The sequence below is a fragment of the Monomorium pharaonis genome, chromosome 5 (assembly GCF_013373865.1).
Source record: "Monomorium pharaonis isolate MP-MQ-018 chromosome 5, ASM1337386v2, whole genome shotgun sequence".
NCBI lineage: Eukaryota > Metazoa > Arthropoda > Insecta > Hymenoptera > Formicidae > Monomorium > Monomorium pharaonis.
The window spans coordinates 24,149,447-24,167,940 of NC_050471.1; the positions used below are offsets into that span (position 1 = coordinate 24,149,447).

General features: G+C 36.9%; 1 protein-coding gene across 1 annotated transcript in view; it reads right to left on the reverse strand.

Moving 5' to 3' along the window:
• Nucleotides 1–206: 206 nt before the first annotated feature.
• LOC105829620 (homeobox-leucine zipper protein MERISTEM L1) overlaps nucleotides 207–18,494 on the reverse strand; it is a 47,146-nt gene continuing 28,858 nt past the window's right edge. Inside the window, exons 2-4 of the mRNA XM_012668628.3 lie at nucleotides 9,286–9,458; nucleotides 2,687–2,890; nucleotides 207–2,282 (exon numbers count right to left, since the gene is read on the reverse strand). Coding sequence (XP_012524082.1) covers nucleotides 1,629–2,282; nucleotides 2,687–2,890; nucleotides 9,286–9,458 — 1,031 coding nt within the window. The 3' untranslated portion in view covers nucleotides 207–1,628. The remainder of the gene's footprint in view (nucleotides 2,283–2,686; nucleotides 2,891–9,285; nucleotides 9,459–18,494) is intronic.

An 18,494-nucleotide genomic window follows, 5' to 3' on the forward strand; every position in this document is an offset into this window, starting at 1 on the left:
CATCCCACATTATTTTATTATATTTAAAAAAATTCTTAATACATATTGAAACAATAAACTGATTTTGCATAATTAATAAGCTCAAATTAATTTTGTTTTATACTTACACTGCCCTCGGATATCCTATCCTATTGCGCTGTTTTCTTCAGATTTCTGATAAAGGAGAAGAGGGATGGGACGACGTGCAATGACTGAACACCGACGTGGTCTGGAGAATAAATTAATATATTTTTAATGGATATATGATAGGTACTGGTTTTTCGCATATTCCGGATCATCGTATGGCAACTCTTAATCACCCCTAATCAACCCTAAACCGAGCTTATAGATCAACATTGCTTACGGGTTGGAGGGACAGCAAATTTTTGTACCGTATCGTACTCACGCTCGTTTAGGATCTTAGAGTTTATATACAACGCCAAACAAACTCCTATCGCAGAGGTCCTCAATAGCATTTTGGTTTTACCTTCGTCTCTTTGCCAAACTGAAGTGACATCTCACGATATATATCCTTAACCACTGCGCTATTATAAACAAAAACGCTGGAAAAAGTTATTTGTTTTGCCAGTCTATCTCCCCTATAGAATTTCAAGTCGTATTAACGAGTGGCTGCTCTAATAATTTTCATCGAACCAATCGTAAGGTGTGTGTAATGAGCTGAGAACCCCCGCTCTATTGCTTTAAATAATATCCGCGATCGACGAACACTGGGGTATCGACTACTCGAAAATTAAATAAACGGACCTCCTTCCCACTATTTACATTAAATACACGCGTATATGCACTCGCACTCTCTGTTTCTCTTTTTTCTTTAACTCACACACACACGCACGCTCTCTCTCTCTCTTTCTCTCTCTCTCTCTCTCTTTCTCTCTCTCTCTCTCTCTTCCCTCTCTCTCTCACTCACTCATTTACTCATTTACTTACTCATTTTCTCGCTTTTTCTGTCTTACCGACAAAGTCAGACAAGCCACCTAGTTAGCCAGCCTGCGTTTATTGCACATTTTTTCCATTTTCTCTTCTTTAAAACGAGACACAATGGACGAAATCAAACGCACTCGATCTACTACGGTCACGCATGCATTCGATATGTCGAAATGATATAAGTCTTGCCGGTATCCGTATCGATGGCGCAATACCTAAATCCCCGAATTCCTTCAGAGTCAAAGAGTCCCAGAATTAATCAATAATGATATAACCTGCGAATTTTTTCATTTATCTAATATTCAATTTATCTATTTTTTTCCTTTTCTTTAATTACCTTTGGCTTCAAATTCGTGACTGACTCTCAAAGACTTCAGAACGTCGAGAACCTAGAATCCGCTTATCGATGGACATAAGAATGTCTACAAGTACGCGAGAATATTCATGAATCTAGCGACTTCAGTCAAAGCGACAGGGAACCCTGGCAGAAACGGAAAAACGTTACCGTAGCTGATTCCTCCCCGCGCGAATTCACGACCAAGAGTACCAGTTTTCCTCTTCGTCATTCCGACTGTCACTTCACCATCATCGGTAAGCTCAACGACAAGTTACCGGGCTCCTTGATCGCACTCTCTTCGCCATCCTCGACTGCGTGAAACTTTTAATCCTCGGCACACTTCTGGGCGCCTCTCCCCGCCTGTTCACTACGTCGTGGAGGGTGATGTGCAAGCCGACGAAACGGGGGACGTCGGCGATGTCGGCGTCGCTGGCCTGCGATCCGATGCCGCGCTAGTCCGATTGTTCCCCAAGAGACTATCGATGGAGAACGGGTTCAGCCTCTTCCTCTCCTCCCTGCCCTTCACCGAGAGATCGATGCTGCCGCTCTGGACTTCCTCCTCGCTGGCGGCCTGCCTGATCAGATTCCTGGCGCCGTTACCGGCCGGTTGACGACCCGCCCCGACTCCCACCAGTTCGCGCCGTCGCTCCAGCAAGCTCAGACCCCAGTGATGTATGCCGGGCTGGTGATTCAGGTGATCCATAGGTAAATTCTGCGGGGTTTTCCGGGGTTCGCTGGTCTCGCTCGCGTTACTGTTGAGGAAACACTCGCCGTCCACAGAGCCGTCGGCTGCCGAGTCTACTCGCTCGCTGTCGCTCTCGCTGCAAGAGTCCAACCCGCCGACCACGTCGATCTCCTGGTCGTTGGCGTCAATACCGGATGTGGATATGTTGCTCTCGTTACTCAAACCCAGTTGGCCGAACGAGTTGCTCAGAGGACCGCTCCCGGAACTGCGACCCGACGCCGCCTCGCTACGAGACTCCCACTCGGCACGCAATGTCGATAAGTCCACTGTAATGCCCTAAAATTAAGAAAATGAAAGAACTCGTATTACATGTAACTGCTGTTTAATTATGTAATCTGCTGTGATATGATCGACTATATTCCGACATAAATTGTTTTAAAAGTGGTTTGGTCTGTTTTTATCAAATATGTTTTTGCCAAATCACTTTCTATTTGATAATAATTGTTAATAAAGTTATAAAAACTAAAAAAATTCTTTTCTCTCTGCTATTAAAGTATATAGATATTTTTTTTAATGTTTCTGTTGCAGATGATTAAGCACAACACTTTGATAAATATGTATAAAAAAATTTTCAATCTTCTAGAAGAAATTGATACGTTTACACATGAGAAAGTAATACATAGTAAGTATTTTGACATTTTTTAACTGCGGAGGGAAATTTTTGCGAGTTTGCGGCTTACTTTAGCAGCGAGCTTCCGTTGCTGTCTCTCGAGAGCTTTCAGCAACTTCTTCTGTCGCCTCTCGCGCTCTTTCCGTCTCAGTTCCTCGGGTGGGATAGGTTCGCCGCTGCAGCTCTGTGGATGAGCATTATGCGCCGGCCTACCGGGGCCCTTCTTCGTGTGCTCCTTCTTCCGCCACTTTGCCCTTCGATTTTGGAACCACACCTGCAACGGTGATGGTCGACGAGATTTAAAAAAGGATATAACTAATATGTAACCAATTAATATTTGTGAGTTGTTGATATCTCTGTTTAATAAAAATAAAACAGTTTCTAGGCAGATGGAATCAGAATACACTTTCCTAAAGTCTAGTTCGTCAACGTCGATCAATTTTGATCACGATTCACCTTTCCTTTGTGTTTCTACGGAAGAAGATTACATCGACCACAAGTTGGCGCCAATTGACGTCGACGAAAGCTAAGCGTTGTTCCCCGCAGCTCTTGAATTGTAACGGACGCTTGCGGCGTCGCGTAAATTTGCGGATCTTCCCCCTGGATCTTCCCTCCCGGATCGCCCTCCACGTACCACGCGAAATTTCCCTGTGAGTCGCTTAAATCACACCGCACCGCCTTCGCCGCGGCGCTATCAGAAGCGACACGAAGGGCGGATGCATTAAGTTCCGAAATTACAGGAAGGCTCCTGTCTCAGGACGAAGGACCAACGACCCTCCCGGGTGTCCTGATTCATTGAGGACGACAACCCTTTGCTCGCGTGAACGCTCGTGGCATGAACGACGATTTAGGGCTAGCGTGAACCACGACGCGACCGAAGGGAAAAGCGAAGGCACTTTCTCTCTCTCTCTTTCGTGGGGCGAGAGGGGTATGGCAGCAAAGGGGTAGTTGTGGGAGGAGGAGAGAGATGAAGACATTAGTTGTACAGCCCGGCCGGTGAGCGGCGCTGAGCTCACGCGAGCCGAAGATCAATAGATCCCCTCGGCTCCCTGAAACACCTTCCTCGCGTCACGTAGCTTTACAAAACTTTCTTCGACTCCGGGACACTTTACGAACCCCTGAACGAGCCCAAAGCGCTTGTTCGTCTCTCTCTCTCTCTCTCTCTCTCTCTCTCTCTCTCTCTCTCTCTCTCTCTCTCTCTCTCTCTCTCTTCCCCGCCGTTATCCGCGAGTTTCCGTTACTCGCGATTAAACTTCAGGCGATCGTAATTAATTTGATTACTTCGACGGCCCTATTTAGAATCCGTCGCACGCGCTTACGCTATTTAATTCTCTAGCCTCTCGACTTTCCGCGCGAGTCCTGCTGTGCTTAAATCCCATAACGTAACTGCCACGGCTACCAAAGTAATTTCCAATCTGATAATATCTGAACGCTGTTGCATTTTATGTCGATAATTTTAACCTGCCAACCTTAATTTTCATTATTTATTTCATCACTTAATATTATAATCTGCAGAAAAACGGTCAGTCAACGATATCGTCAAGCGATCAAACATAAATAATTTTACTAAATTATTATAATTTTACATAGAAGAGTATAATCTAAAAAATAATATCATAAATTTTATTTTAATCTTTCCATCTTTCAGGACGAACCATTATTATATTGGCTATTCTTTTTTATTTTGCAAATTCTGACTCGATTTTCATGAAACTTGGAATAACTTAGTAATGTTTTATTTGATTCCGAGGTCAGAAATACAAAATTAGAAGTAATGGATTTAATATATAGAGAACAAAATTTAAAAAAAACATTTGATTACAATAAAATGTTATTTTAAGGAATTTTTAACCTTGCTCAATGATGCTAAATTTGAAGTATCACTTTATATAGAGTTCAAATGCTAAGCAATTAGTTTTAAAATAATCTTAAAAATAAACGTAATAAAAAAATAAACTAAAATAAAAGATTAATAAAGGTATTAAAAAAAAAAAAATTAAACAAAAGTTTCTAATTTTTCACGTAATTTTTAAATCTGTAGTAAAAGTACTATGTTTTTTTCATTTCAAAATGGATGTTTAGAACACACTCCTATATGCATGAATTTACACTAAATACACACTAAAAAAAGAGTCTTATTGAATTAATTGGAAATCTGGTTGATGTGAACTTACGGTTCAGATTCTAGTTAAACCTACTAGATTTCCAATTAATTAAACAAGATTTTTTGTTGAATTAAGAAATCTGGTAGGTTCAACTAGAATCTGAACCGTAAGTTCACTTTAATCAAATTTCCAATTAATTCAACAAGACTCTTTTTTTCAGTGCCTAACTATATACTTAATTATCTATTCTTATAATAATTATATATTAATAACATGTTACAATACAAAGAATTTTTATAATATTGAATAGAAAGGATGACAATAAGGGCATTAATTTCTAAACTCTTATTACGATGAGTTCTATTACACAAATTCCTTCCTCATTGTACGTAAAATCATTACTTCCTTAAAATTTAACATTATCAGATAATATTTAAATTCAGCGACCTCAAAACTCTAAAAAAACAAAGTTTTATGATAATCAAATCATGTTCAAAAATTTGATCCGTTACATATAATCTACTATTTTGAATTCTACAATCCTGAGACCGGAAACAAAAACAACTCTGAAATTCCTTAGAAAACAAAGTCTTTTATAAATTATTTTTTTAGAGAAAGAAAAAAAAAGCATCTCAAGGTTAAAAACACATATAATCAAGAAAAATGTCTTCAACAACAAATCAAAGATTCCAAAATCGTGAATGGAAATGACGGCCAATCAATCTCTCGCCGACAGATAAGATCGCTCAAATTCGTCGACGAATACCGCTACCGTAACTTGTACGAAATCTCAGCCGCAAACCTCACGGGGCATCCTGTCTGCCGTCAGTTCCAAACTGGGCACAGCTGTAACGCATTACGTTAATATGATACGTGGGAAACACGACTCGGGCATTAGTAGCGCGGCTATTCGTTTGGAATTATCGGCGACCGATAGAGGCTTAACAAGCCGTTTCTGTCCGATGAGAGTCGATCTCGTGCTCGGACGGACTTAAATAACATAGTTTTTTCCTCCCTCGTGTGCGCGGCTGCCAAGGAGGTGATGACGCTTGTATATTGTAAAGCGTACGAGCGGCCTGACACGCATAAAGCATATCTTTATGGCAGCAAAAACTCGAAGAAACGACGTTATATCGCCGATAACCATAATCACCATACGGAGTCCGTCGGGAAAGATAATGCATTCTAATGTAATTACATTTCCGTCAATTAATAAACGATGTTTTCCGCGCCGCCGCCGCCGCGATAAGAGCCGCTTTCCCTCGGCCGATTAAATTGTTTCATACCATAATTAACCCTTCGCCTTACTGTCTTCCCGTTTTTATCGTAATAGGAAGCGCTCGGCTAGCCGGCCGGCCGGCCGGCTAGCTGGCTGCTTTACACATAAACACACTAGGGTGCGCTTGAAAAGTGTGCGGAAAGTAAAATGCCGAGCAGAAGAAAGCTGAATGACCGTTGTCTCGAGCATTGCTTATTCAATTGTATCATCTCTCTTTCTCTCTCTCTACTCGCAAGATGACGTCAACTTCGCGACGTGGAGCTTCGTCGCGAGTCAAGTGCAAACAATGGATCATAATAAAATCGTAGAATAATAATCGCGTTACGGTTAACGGATGCGATTGGCACACGACGCGATGCTTTGCGAACAACTCGCCGTTTCGCCGGCGCGCTCGCGCGGATGAGCACGCGGGTTCGTTGTCGTCGGATGCAAATAGTGCCTTGATGACAGCAATGTTGCGCAAGCTCTCTCGCGATAAATCAAAACGCGCGGTTCCCGATGTTATTTACGACCAGTCGCGGCTGTAATAAACGCGAAATTGGGACTGTGCGACACGATAACGTAAGATCGCCTGTAATACCTGCATGCGTCGGAAAATATCGAAGTACTCTTGGATCTTCCCCCCCTCCCCTCCCTCTCTCTCTCTCTCTCTCTCTCTATCCTCATAGGCGAGGGATCGGATCGGATTTTGCTGGAGCAGAGCGGAGAGATGGCGAAGACGATAACCCGGCCGAGCGGTGACACAAAGTGACATGATGTCACACAGCCGGTGCGCGTCCTTTCGATGGGGCTTCCCCACGACAGGGAATAGCTCTCAGATTAGATAACATCGATCACCACGTACGATAACCCCTCGTGAACGTATGTCCTGCTGCGGGCACGCATCTCCTTTCGGAATATTGTAACAAGCAGATAAATGCGGACCGATGCGGATCGATCAACGTTATCGAGCCGCACTTGAATCTAAGGATCCATGTGAGTATCACATCTGGAAAGCCCCATCAGAGGAACGAAAACCGCGTTTCTCGCTACGAAAACCACACTCGGGACGTTAATCTCAACTCTCGAGCCGCATGCTTCGAATTTGAGTCCTGAGTCCCCGCGACATATTCAACGCGAATTTATTCAGTCTACGACGGCTATCAAAGATCGACGAGCCGATATAGACACGAATTTAAAGTGACTTTGGGATCGAATTTTCGAGGGTCGACAGACAACCGGGCGTCGGTTCCGGTTTCGGACCTTTGGCCCCTGTCTCGAGGGGGTAGTTAGTCCATCTGGTCTGTTACCTTCAGGGATCCACTCGAGGGTGCAAAATCAACACAGATTTATCCGTTCGGCGATCATCCATTTAAATAACACCCGCGCCGATAGGACGCTATTGTTTCCCAATAATGTTTTTGCAAGCGTAGTCTTTCTTTTTGTTTTTTTTTTATGTAGTGAATATTTAAAATTTTTTCAAAAAACTTAAGCGCATGCATAACGACTTTTATTTATAAGCATCTTTAAACAGAACAAAACTTTGAACAGAATTCTACATGGAGAATTTACCCTCAAAATTATAGTATGAGACAATAAGGACTTCCAATTTAGCAAAATAATATTAGCTAATTTCAGTAAAATTATAGTAAATTTAATATTATAAAATAACTGTTTTTTAAATCATATTTTAATAATAATAAAATAAAAAATAATTTTTTATAATATAAAATTTATATTAAAAAATATATTTTGTAAAATATTTATATTAAAAGATAATTTGATTCAATTTTAATAAAGTAAATGTAAAATTCTTCGACATTTTATTATCTCACTATCATGATTTTAAATATAATTTTTAACAGAAAATTCTCTCTGTATATTGATAATTTTGTAAACTATGTACATATAGGATTTATTAAAAGAATGTATACATACATAAAAGATTACAAATAAAAGTTTAATTTGAAATCTGTTGCGAATTATAAGTCGTTTAACATGCGTTTCAGATATTTAAGATAAAAAAGCCTATTTTGATCATAAATGTACAAAATCCACAGACTAAATTCTACGCCCCAATTAATTTTGGAATAAATTTTTGGTGTAACGTAGAATATCAAACGCAAAAGAGATTTTGTAGAATATCAAACGCAAAACAGATAGTCATAAAGATCCCCCGTAGGGATTTATCGCAATGACGCGACGTGGGCGCGTGTCATTAAGGCTTCGCGAAAGGCTGGCATTAAATCTGTACGACGTGGCCGGCTTTCTTCCGGTGTTCGGACAGCTCACGCCCGCGTTCGCCGAACGCTGTCCAGCCGAATCCTTCGACAGGACCGCGAAGGGTGAGTTCTCAATTTCACGGCCGGTCGGACATACAGTTACCCTTAGGTCCTTCAAGCGGATATTTATATTTATCCGCTTAGACACGCATGTTAGGCCCCGCAAATAGCGCATACATCCGCCTCCCCTCTTTCATCTCTGATGCACCTCCTCATTTTACATATCTCGTCAATCTCCACCAGTCCTTATCTTCTCTTCGCATCACACTCGCATTACATGCCGCAAACTATTCGACATCATCTTATTTCTATGTTCATTATTTCATTTCTTCTGTTTTATTATTCTACAATTTTATTTCTCGTCCGTTTCTTTTGTTGCGCACGTTGAAGAACAAGAATCACGCGATGCTCGTACGAGGTGTTCTTATCATCGCATGTTTTTCTTACTCTAGATTTTTATAATAAAATTAAGGCTTTGTTCATTGCAAGGTGGGTAAAGAATGTTGAAACATTACGTTATATATTTCTAATATATTTAACACTTTTGCAACTAAAGTAAAAAATCTTGTTAAAATTGTAATCCACCTTTTTCATATAGCACAGAAAAATTGGAACGAGATTGGAAAAATATTTCATTGGATGATTGTAACATTGCAAAAGCGTTGCAAAATGTACATTGCTGCAATATTGTAGCAACAATAAATTGCCTTTATAAATTACATTATAATATGCAATATTGCAACGTTACAACAATATTGTTGCAAACCTCTGTGCTATATGTGTTATTATGTTTATATTCCGTTTCGGAGTAAATCAATTAAATTGAACAAAATTAATTATGACGTCTTTTAAAATGTTGAAACGTAGCAAAATGTCTAATGTTTTCCAACTTACATCCTCTTTTTATTCGAATCAAAGTCTAATGTTATTCGTCTTATTTCCGTTATATATGATTCGGAGAATGTAGTGTCGGCGGTGCTCTATGTGTGTAACGAAACAAGTAAGACTGGTGGTAGACACTTACTGCCACGCGGCTCTCTTTTAGTTCGAGTCTCACAGCCAGTGCCTCTCGCATAAAGACGTCAGGATAATGACTCGACAGGAAGGCCCGTTCCAATTCCTCCAACTGCCAACTGTTGAAGTTAGTCCTGCTTCTTCGCCTCTTGTTGCCGCCCTCATCCGATTCCCCGTCGCAACCTGAAAAGAGGAATATATATTCAGAAAGAGGATAAACCGGCCCGAGAAAAATGTAAAGTTTCTACATAAATACCGATGCCTATAATTCCGTTCGAATTGAAGTCTATTTCAAACCTCCAAAGATCGGAGAAGACAAGGGAATATAACAAGCTCCTCGATAACTTTAAATATTAAAGACAACGGTGCTTCGAAGCAAAGTTCAGCATTTAAGAATCTGTTCACAAATTCTGGGAAGAACAAAGCCTTAGTAACACAATACATTAGCAACTTATAGGCTAAATATTGATTATATTGGGAGTGGATTGACCAATCTCAGACAGCACAATGTCCAAAATTTGGACATAGAACATCTTAAAGATGTTCTTAAGATATTTTTTAGTCATGTTTTAATCAATTCCTAAAAAACATCTTTAAAAAACGTCTTATAACCCGATTTTGGACATTGTGCTGTATGGGAGGTTTTTCCAATATAACATCAATATTGGTCATAAAATATTAATTCTAAATTAGAATCCAATTAATGTTTAATATACAAAATTAAATAAATATTGTTACCTAATATTGCAGCTTAGACAAATTGGTTAAATAAAGTGAAGTGTTCACTTTACGATATTGGACCAACGTTGAGAATATTGCATTTATATTACTTCTCAATATTACTAATAGCATGTCTTACTAGAAAGATTTCAAACTCAAAAAAAAAACAAGAAAAGTTAATATGTAGTTGTCTCAAGAGTTGTCAGCTTTCGGATAAATCAGCATCGGAGTTTTTGGATGGTGGGACGTTAAAATTGCTCTCCGAGGCTCGAGAGAAGTTCGATGCTACGCGAGGAACGAAAATGTAATGTAACCTGAGGAAAAGCTTGAAGGAGCAGAGGTCCCTGGGATCTTCGATGCGCCTCGATCTCTAGAGGTCTCCGATGTGCGATGCCTAGGTGAAACAGAAGAGCCGAGCAGTAATAAACGATAACGGCGACACAGAGCCGAACACTCGCAATTACTTAATCGGCGCGAGCCTATTGTCGGTGCGCGCGGCGCGACGCGGCGTGGATCGGCGCGCGCGTAAAGTGCATGTCTCGCAGCGAAAACAAATGCAGTAGTTACGCTAACCGCCGAGCAATAACGCGGGGCCCCGAGTAGTTGTAACAACGACCGACGCGCGCGCGCGTTCCGATAATGAAGTTAACCATGTAGTAAAGTGTGCACTCCTCTTCAATCTTCTCCTCCGATCGGGGCAGCTGCACCGCTGCACTCGCGCTCGCTTTCGTGCTCGCCACTTTGCCGATGTAAATCGATGAATTCGCGCGCACGCACACTTCACTCCGCGGGTCTCCAGTATACGTACGGTCCTTCGTTTCCTTTTGTTCGTGCGGCGGTGTCAAGCCGAGCGTGACGCCAAGTAACGGAGAGAGAGATTATAGCGGCAATCATCATTGTTAGACATAATCTAACAACGTAATAATTCTTAACGCGAGTTCGTACCTACGTAATTCCAGAGTCGCGCGCTCTCTCGGGAGAGAGAGAGAGAGAGAGAGAGAGAGAGAGAGAGAGAGAAAAAGAGAGAGAGAGAGAGAAAGAGAGGAGCGCATAGTTCGTCGGGGTAGATTTTACAGATAAAAAGAAGAAACTTTCGAGAGAGGGTCGCCCTTGCGAATTAATACCTGGCTCTAAGCTCTCTAATCTCTCAATCGCGTCAATTTGCTAAAAATCTGCAGGTCTCGCTCGATAATTGCGATACTCTTTTACGCAGGATAAATTGGAGGCTCGCATGGCTAAATTGGAGGCGAAATTTGCGAGTTTAAGAAAAGGAATAAATGGACACGTTCTTTTCACTTATGTGTTACGCAATTACTGTTCTCAAAATGCAAAAAATTAATAATATAAAATTTTATATATATTATGTAATATATAGTATATAAATATAAAATACTTGTCTTACTATTAAATAAATAATAACAGATAATATGCAGTAAATAAGTAATAAAACCTAAACGGAGAAAACTCACTTGTTTCTTTGCCTGAAGTAAATTCGCAAGTTTCGCCTTCAATTTTCTTAAACTCAGTTCACTCGACGTTTATCCCGACATACTTCCCGTGGAAACAAAAAGAAAGCTTTGTTATCGCTTGTTATTGTTAATTATTGTAAGAAAGTTATGATCATGCGAGTAATAATTTACCTGCTTTTTCTCAAAGGACTGAGAGCTCGGCGAACGATCGACGGATCGTTGCATCCGGGCAGCGGAACGTTGTAATTTGCGGCAGCCTATCTCACGCGTGATCGATATCGATATCGAATTAAGTACTGTATACTTTCGACGGGAATTATTATGTTCGTGCGACACGAGACTGGAGGACGACGGTCGATGGCGGACGATCGCGAATTTATCTTAATTTCGCACCATTTGTAACCGCGGCGCAAGGTAAACATCTCGCTGGGCGTCGAGTGAATCGAGTCCTTACAAAGTGGCCTTAAACACGTAATCTAATATGAGAAGGAAAAGAAAAGAAACAAATTATGCAAACATAAAAATGTGTGCGAAATTGAAACGAGAGATCAACGTTAAGCGTTACAGATGCGAACTGTAAATATATACAGGAACAAAAGATTAGAAAAAAATGTATGAGAAAAAATGGCGCATAGCGTAGTATACGCGGCAGTAAAATGTCATCTGAAGATAGACTGTTTTTAATTTGTCATCCAACTAGGGGGAGGAAGAACGATTCGGCGATGCCGCCGATATTGCGCAAAATCCCCTCGGTATTGATTAAAATGGCGTCGGTTCCGGGCAGAGGAGCGACGTCCGACGAGCAATAACGTGTGATTCGCGGCAGAGGAGACCCGCGCCCGAAAATCGCTTTCCCATCTTATCCGGGCACGCGCAAGATAAGGCGCACGCCGCGCCGCACCGCGGCGTCCCGGCGCATATTGAATGAACATAGAATTCCAGTGATTTTACGAGGACAATCCGAGGCTATATCATCCTCCCTCCTCCCCTCTCAGACGGGGAGGCGGTCGTATCTCCGAGGAGGATCGGCGATTCCGTGCCGCGTGTATGCATGCTAATGGCCAGAATTGAATAAAAGATCGAGAATTATGATTGACCGGGCGATGCCAAAACCCATCCTCTCCGTACCGAGGTTATCTCGATCTCGTGCGTGCGCGCGCGCGGAGTAAAACGAAGATGGAAATAAACATTTGATCTCGCGGTCCCGGAGATTTCGCCTCCGGGGAATCCGCAACTCCCGCGATTGCAGGATTTTGATATTGACTATTCGATGTTCGCGCAAGCGATGTACCACAAAAGATACTTCGGTATCGTATTTGTACGAATTTACCTTACATTTAAACGTCTCGGGCGGTTCAAATACACAAGTATCACTTACACGGCATAGAAACATGCAGCAGCATTACAATATTTCATATTGCAGTGTAATGTGGCAAAGATTTTTTTTGCAATTTTATTTTGGCAATAGATAATGCAGCGATGCTTCAAAAATATTGTTAAATAAGGTACCTGTATCCAATTTGCCTCATCCCCCATTTTCAAATAGTTACACAATGAATTTCATAGATAATGTTAATATATTGCTCGGAAAATCGATATGATGTATTTATGCTAGTTAATTGATCAATATCTCCTTTCTACGGCTTGTAATCACTTTATTCAAATTGTATCTTCTGCATCTAAAATTTCAGAGATATAATTAAAAAAGGAAAGCTCTTTATATTGTGAAACCATTATGGCCAGGGACACTACTAAAAACACAATATATTTTCTTAATATACAAGAAAGTTAAGATTCTATTTCTTTATTTAATGTTTAATTTTTGATTATTTTTTGTCTTTCTCTAATTAGTTGAAGCTTTTTGACGTGTAAAAATTTAAATAACGCCCCTTATAATAAATAAACAGTTTTATTATTTAATGAATAGCTGTACGTGTAATTTTTTCTATAAGTAATAATAAGTATGTTAATAAATGCTTAATTAAGTAATATTGATTTTGTTATGTTTTGCATTTTTTCAAAAATATTTACGAAAAAAAGGAAAATACATAACTGGGCAACATTGGTTTTTTTTGTAATTGAAAAGCCATAGAAAGTAAAATAAAAAGGGCAATAAAAACTTTTTATTTGCATTCTAATAAAATAATTATTTAAAGAGGTGAGTCTCCAAAAATATGTTCAAAAACGAAAGTAAATATATAAGATATATCTTAACGTGAAAATTGTTTATTCTTCTGTTTAAAAATTAATTCAGGGATATATGATATTCTTGTAAGTCATATATGCTAAGATATTTTATTATAATGACACACATCTAAAATATTGTCAGAAACATTGCATTTTACAATATTTCTACAATCTTTCTGTATTATATTATGGAACAATTAAACGCAACGTTTATAACAAAATCGGTAATTTAAGAAAACCTATAAACAAAAAATTATATTTTTTGGAAAACTAAAAACTCATTAGCTTTAACAACTAAAAATTTTTACAAATATCTAAAAGATGCTGTATGTATTACTTCCTATATTGAGAGAGAAAGAGAGAGAAACTTTTAAAACTTACTTCTAAAAAAAAACTAATTTTGAAAATTTTAACTAATGTTTTTCAATGAATTAAGTATTATTTTTTTTTTCATATGTGAAATAAAGAGTTTTCTATAGAACAGGAAATTCTATAAATATTGTATAATAATTCTAAGAATGTTATAACATAACAGATTGTATTGTGAAATAAAGATGTTTAATTTTATTGTTAAAAAATATGCAATTTACAAAAAAAAACAAATTTCTAACGTTAAATTACAATGTTTTAAATGATTTATTATTAAGTTCATCTTTAGAAAATATAATATGCAAGGAGAACACAATCGTTGACTTATGATGTTTTTCATATAAATTACAGATGTATAGACCTATTGTGTAGAATAAAAATTCACATATTCATCATTAATGTGATAATTGAAGAAAATTATGTATCTCCCTTTTTAATCTCTTAATATCTCAATTTTAAGATAGAAATAAACATATGAGCTTTTTAAATGACCAATTCAATTACAAACAAAAAATACAGATGATTTTAATACTTCAATCTAATATAATATATTGAAATTAAATTTGTAATTTATTATAAATTTCAAAATAATGTTTTTGCGTGATAAAAAAAATATTGCGAGTTAAGATAATCAACTGGAAGGCTAAAAGTGTCAATATATAAAATGCAGGATGGAGAGATAAAAGTCATCGACGTCGCGTTTTATTTCGATCAGCGTTCGAAGTGCCGGTCAATTAAGATTTACTGATGGCAGGTAGGCGCTGCTTGTGCGAATCAGCTCTCGAGATTGTCGTTGAGGTGGCCGTGGCGAATGAAAAATCGCAGGGTTGGGCATTAATCAGCGTAATTAGATGCTATTTATTCGCGGTCCGTCTCCGTCCGCTCCGCATCTCTCGCTCATTATTGATAATCTATAATCCGTAATAAGCGCCCTGGCGCAATGGCAGGTTGAGGGATCGTCTCGCGAACGATAATACCTTTATCGTGTCAATGCCGGCCAATCACCGCCGCTCACTTGCGCCAAATTTCATAACAGAATGAAACGACTGTAATTAATAATCCCGATCAAATGCTGCAAGAGCGATGGTGGACAATTTGAAGTACATACAAAGAAAGAACTCAAAGAACGTTTTGAGAATATCTTCATTTTTTAAATGTATAACTATTGAAATAAAATTAAGCATCATCATATAAACATAAGTTGTTAACATGAACGAATGTAGTATAATTTAATATAATTTTATCAAGAAATATATTCTCGTTTATTCAAGAATATAATAATTTTTTTAATAAGTTGAGCAAAAAGAAACATTAGATAAATAATACAGGAGGTGACATTACGCCACACATTTACATTTTAAACGTTAACTTTTTAACTCGTCAATATTGTAAACTAAGAACTTAATAATTATATTCATTAAAGTATTCTTCAATATGTTCTAAAAATTATGATATCTTTATTGCAGTAAATATTTTTAAAAATGTAACAACACTGCATTCCGATGAAAAGTTGCAATGATAATAATGGTCCACCATAAAAATAAGTTTAAAAAATATATTTTAATTAATAAAACACTCAATGTTTTATTGTAAAATTATATATTAATTTTAAATAAAAAGTAAATATTGCAGACCATATGCAAATATACGTACACTGAAAAAAAAGCAATATATCCAATAAGATATGTAGTTGCGAGCTGCCAACTACAAATATATACTCAATAATATATGCTATTGCAGTATCAACAGCAGTAGCAATTGTACTTGCATTAACAGTAAATCTTATTGTATTGAGTATTTTATGTAGTTGGTAGCCCGCAATTACATATGTTATTGGCTATATTACTTTTTCTCTGTATACGTACAGAGCCCATAATACGGCCCTTCTTTAATATATTCAAATATTAAAAAAAAGTTTATTATTATTTTTATTAATCATATTGTGCTTTTTATATGACTATTATAAATAATATTGAAAAAAATATATTTTTTGCTGAAATTTAAGATTATTCAATTTTTTAAAGAAGATTTTATACTCTTGCTTACACGTGAAACAATGTTCGGGGTTATTAAATATGTCAGTTTTAATTTGATAAAAAAAAAAAACTTTTCTGTATGCACGCGACCTCAATGTTACGATACGAGAAGCAAATTACACAAAACAACGATACGCATATCAGTGTGCTTTTTTTTTTAACTTGATTCAATTCTGTTTACAAAACCGGATGATAGCCGGATTTATAATTTCGGACGTTTCTCGTTGCATCAAGTTAATTATGCAAAAGAGAAAAAGGTACAAATTATAAAAATATTCTCTCCCGATCGCGCATAGAGATGTTCTATTGCCGAGCCGAAGCGCGTCGCGCTCATATCACGAAATTAGTCGACTCATTATCATCGTGTCAGGTTCATTATGCGTTACGCCGGGAGACAACCGCTTCCCTCGTTAAGGAGGAAATGCACAATTCCGCTGCGAGGCGAACGCAACGAAAATAGATTAAGACGACGCGATCCGCGATCAAACCGGACGTGAAAATTGTTTAACTCGTTCTCTCATAAATTATTTAGCGCGGCTGCCTGCTATCATCTATCAACTTTGATAACCGCGCACGATAATAACTCCCGTGCCTCGCCGGCCGGTCGAGGCTACAAACGGCCTCGAGTGCAACCGCGTTTTAACCGAATCCATGCGAACGAACGTCAAGCGTGAAAGAAAACGTGCGAGTTATTCACGTGATTTCAACGAGGCTGCTCGATCCGCAACGTGCGTTGCGCGATAAAAAGTCGAGCTACGCAAATTAATTCCGTCGGAGGTTACTGTTCAACTTGTGATTATGCTAGCTAACATTCCGGCAGACCACATAAAATCTTTCGTGTTTAGATTCTTAAGATGATCTTGGAAAGTTGCTTATCATGGTAAAAAGAGTCGGCATAAAATGAAATATAAATATATAATTATTTATATAAAATATGTCCATTATTTCTTTCTCTTGTATAATTTCTGTCCACATATATGGAAGAAGTGAAAAGAATAATTGAAAAATAATTAAGAATTTAACTTTTGCATTTTCTATATAAAAGTAAAATTGAAATTACATTATACAAAATATAATCTATATATTGTATAATAAATTAATAAATATATATCTAATTTCATATATTATTATATATAATTACATATATTCAGCTTTTCTTATTTCCTCTCAAACTTTATTTTATATAAAAAATCAATCAATGTAATATCTTTGTATAATTATTTTTTAATTTTTTTGTTATTTTTCTTGAATATACAAATAAGAGATTATACAAACAAAAGGAATACGTAATATTTATTTTTAATTAAGGAATTATAATATTTATATTTAATTATACAGGAAGTCCTGTTAAGATATAACAATGCTTAAGAATAGATTCCCGAAATTTTTTAAGATAAAAATCTTAATATTAAAATGTCAAAACTACAGTTTTTAAATATCAACTGTCTGAAATACGCACGCTCATGCATAATGGAAGTATTAAATATAATTCTTACTTTTGTACTATATATAGATATTAGATACATTTTTACTGTGTGATGTACCACATCTGAGTGCACAAATTTCGGACAGTTTAATTTGCTTAACTCTTCTCATTTAAGAAATATTCAGCTTTTTAATCAATAACTTTTCTAATCAATAAATAGTTTATTCTGAAAATAAACGTGATTAAAATAATAATGTAAAAACATTATCAACAATATCTAATTTATTAAAGTCGTTATATTAATAATGCTATTAAATATTTTTATAATGACAAAATAAGAATTATAAGATGCTCATTTTATGTAAGAACCAATAACAGGTAACGAAATAAACATGACATTTATACAGTAAAATAATATTATAACTTGACAAAAAATGAAATTAACAAAATGTTGATGTTAATAACATTCTTCTATGATAAAAGTAAATAAATTTTTTTCAAATACTATTAATATATTTAACTTTTACATTTTATATATATATAGAATATGGACCTGCCTTATACTTCATCAAACATCAGGACCTTCTTAAAAATTATTATAGTTTCGACATTTCGATACTGGAATTTTTATCTCAAAATAACATCTACTTTTAAATATTGTTAAGACCTACAGAAAATTCATATATAGATTTGTTTTAAGAACATTTATATGAAGATCTTTGTAAGATCTTTGTTCTCAAAAAATTTTTGAAGGAATTAAATTAGACATTGTTTATTAACTCTCTCTCTCTCCCCCTCCCTCCCTCTTTCTCTCTTTTTCTATAAAATAAATTTTTAATAAAATATTTGATACAATATTATCATTTTTTTAAATAAAAGGTTATTTTATATTTAATATTTCTTAACTTTTTAACTTTTATTATTATAAAGAAAGTTTAAATTTAAATTATGTTAGATCATTTAATATGAATGGAAAATTTTGTTTTTTATTTAGTCTCCTGTTTTTAATACA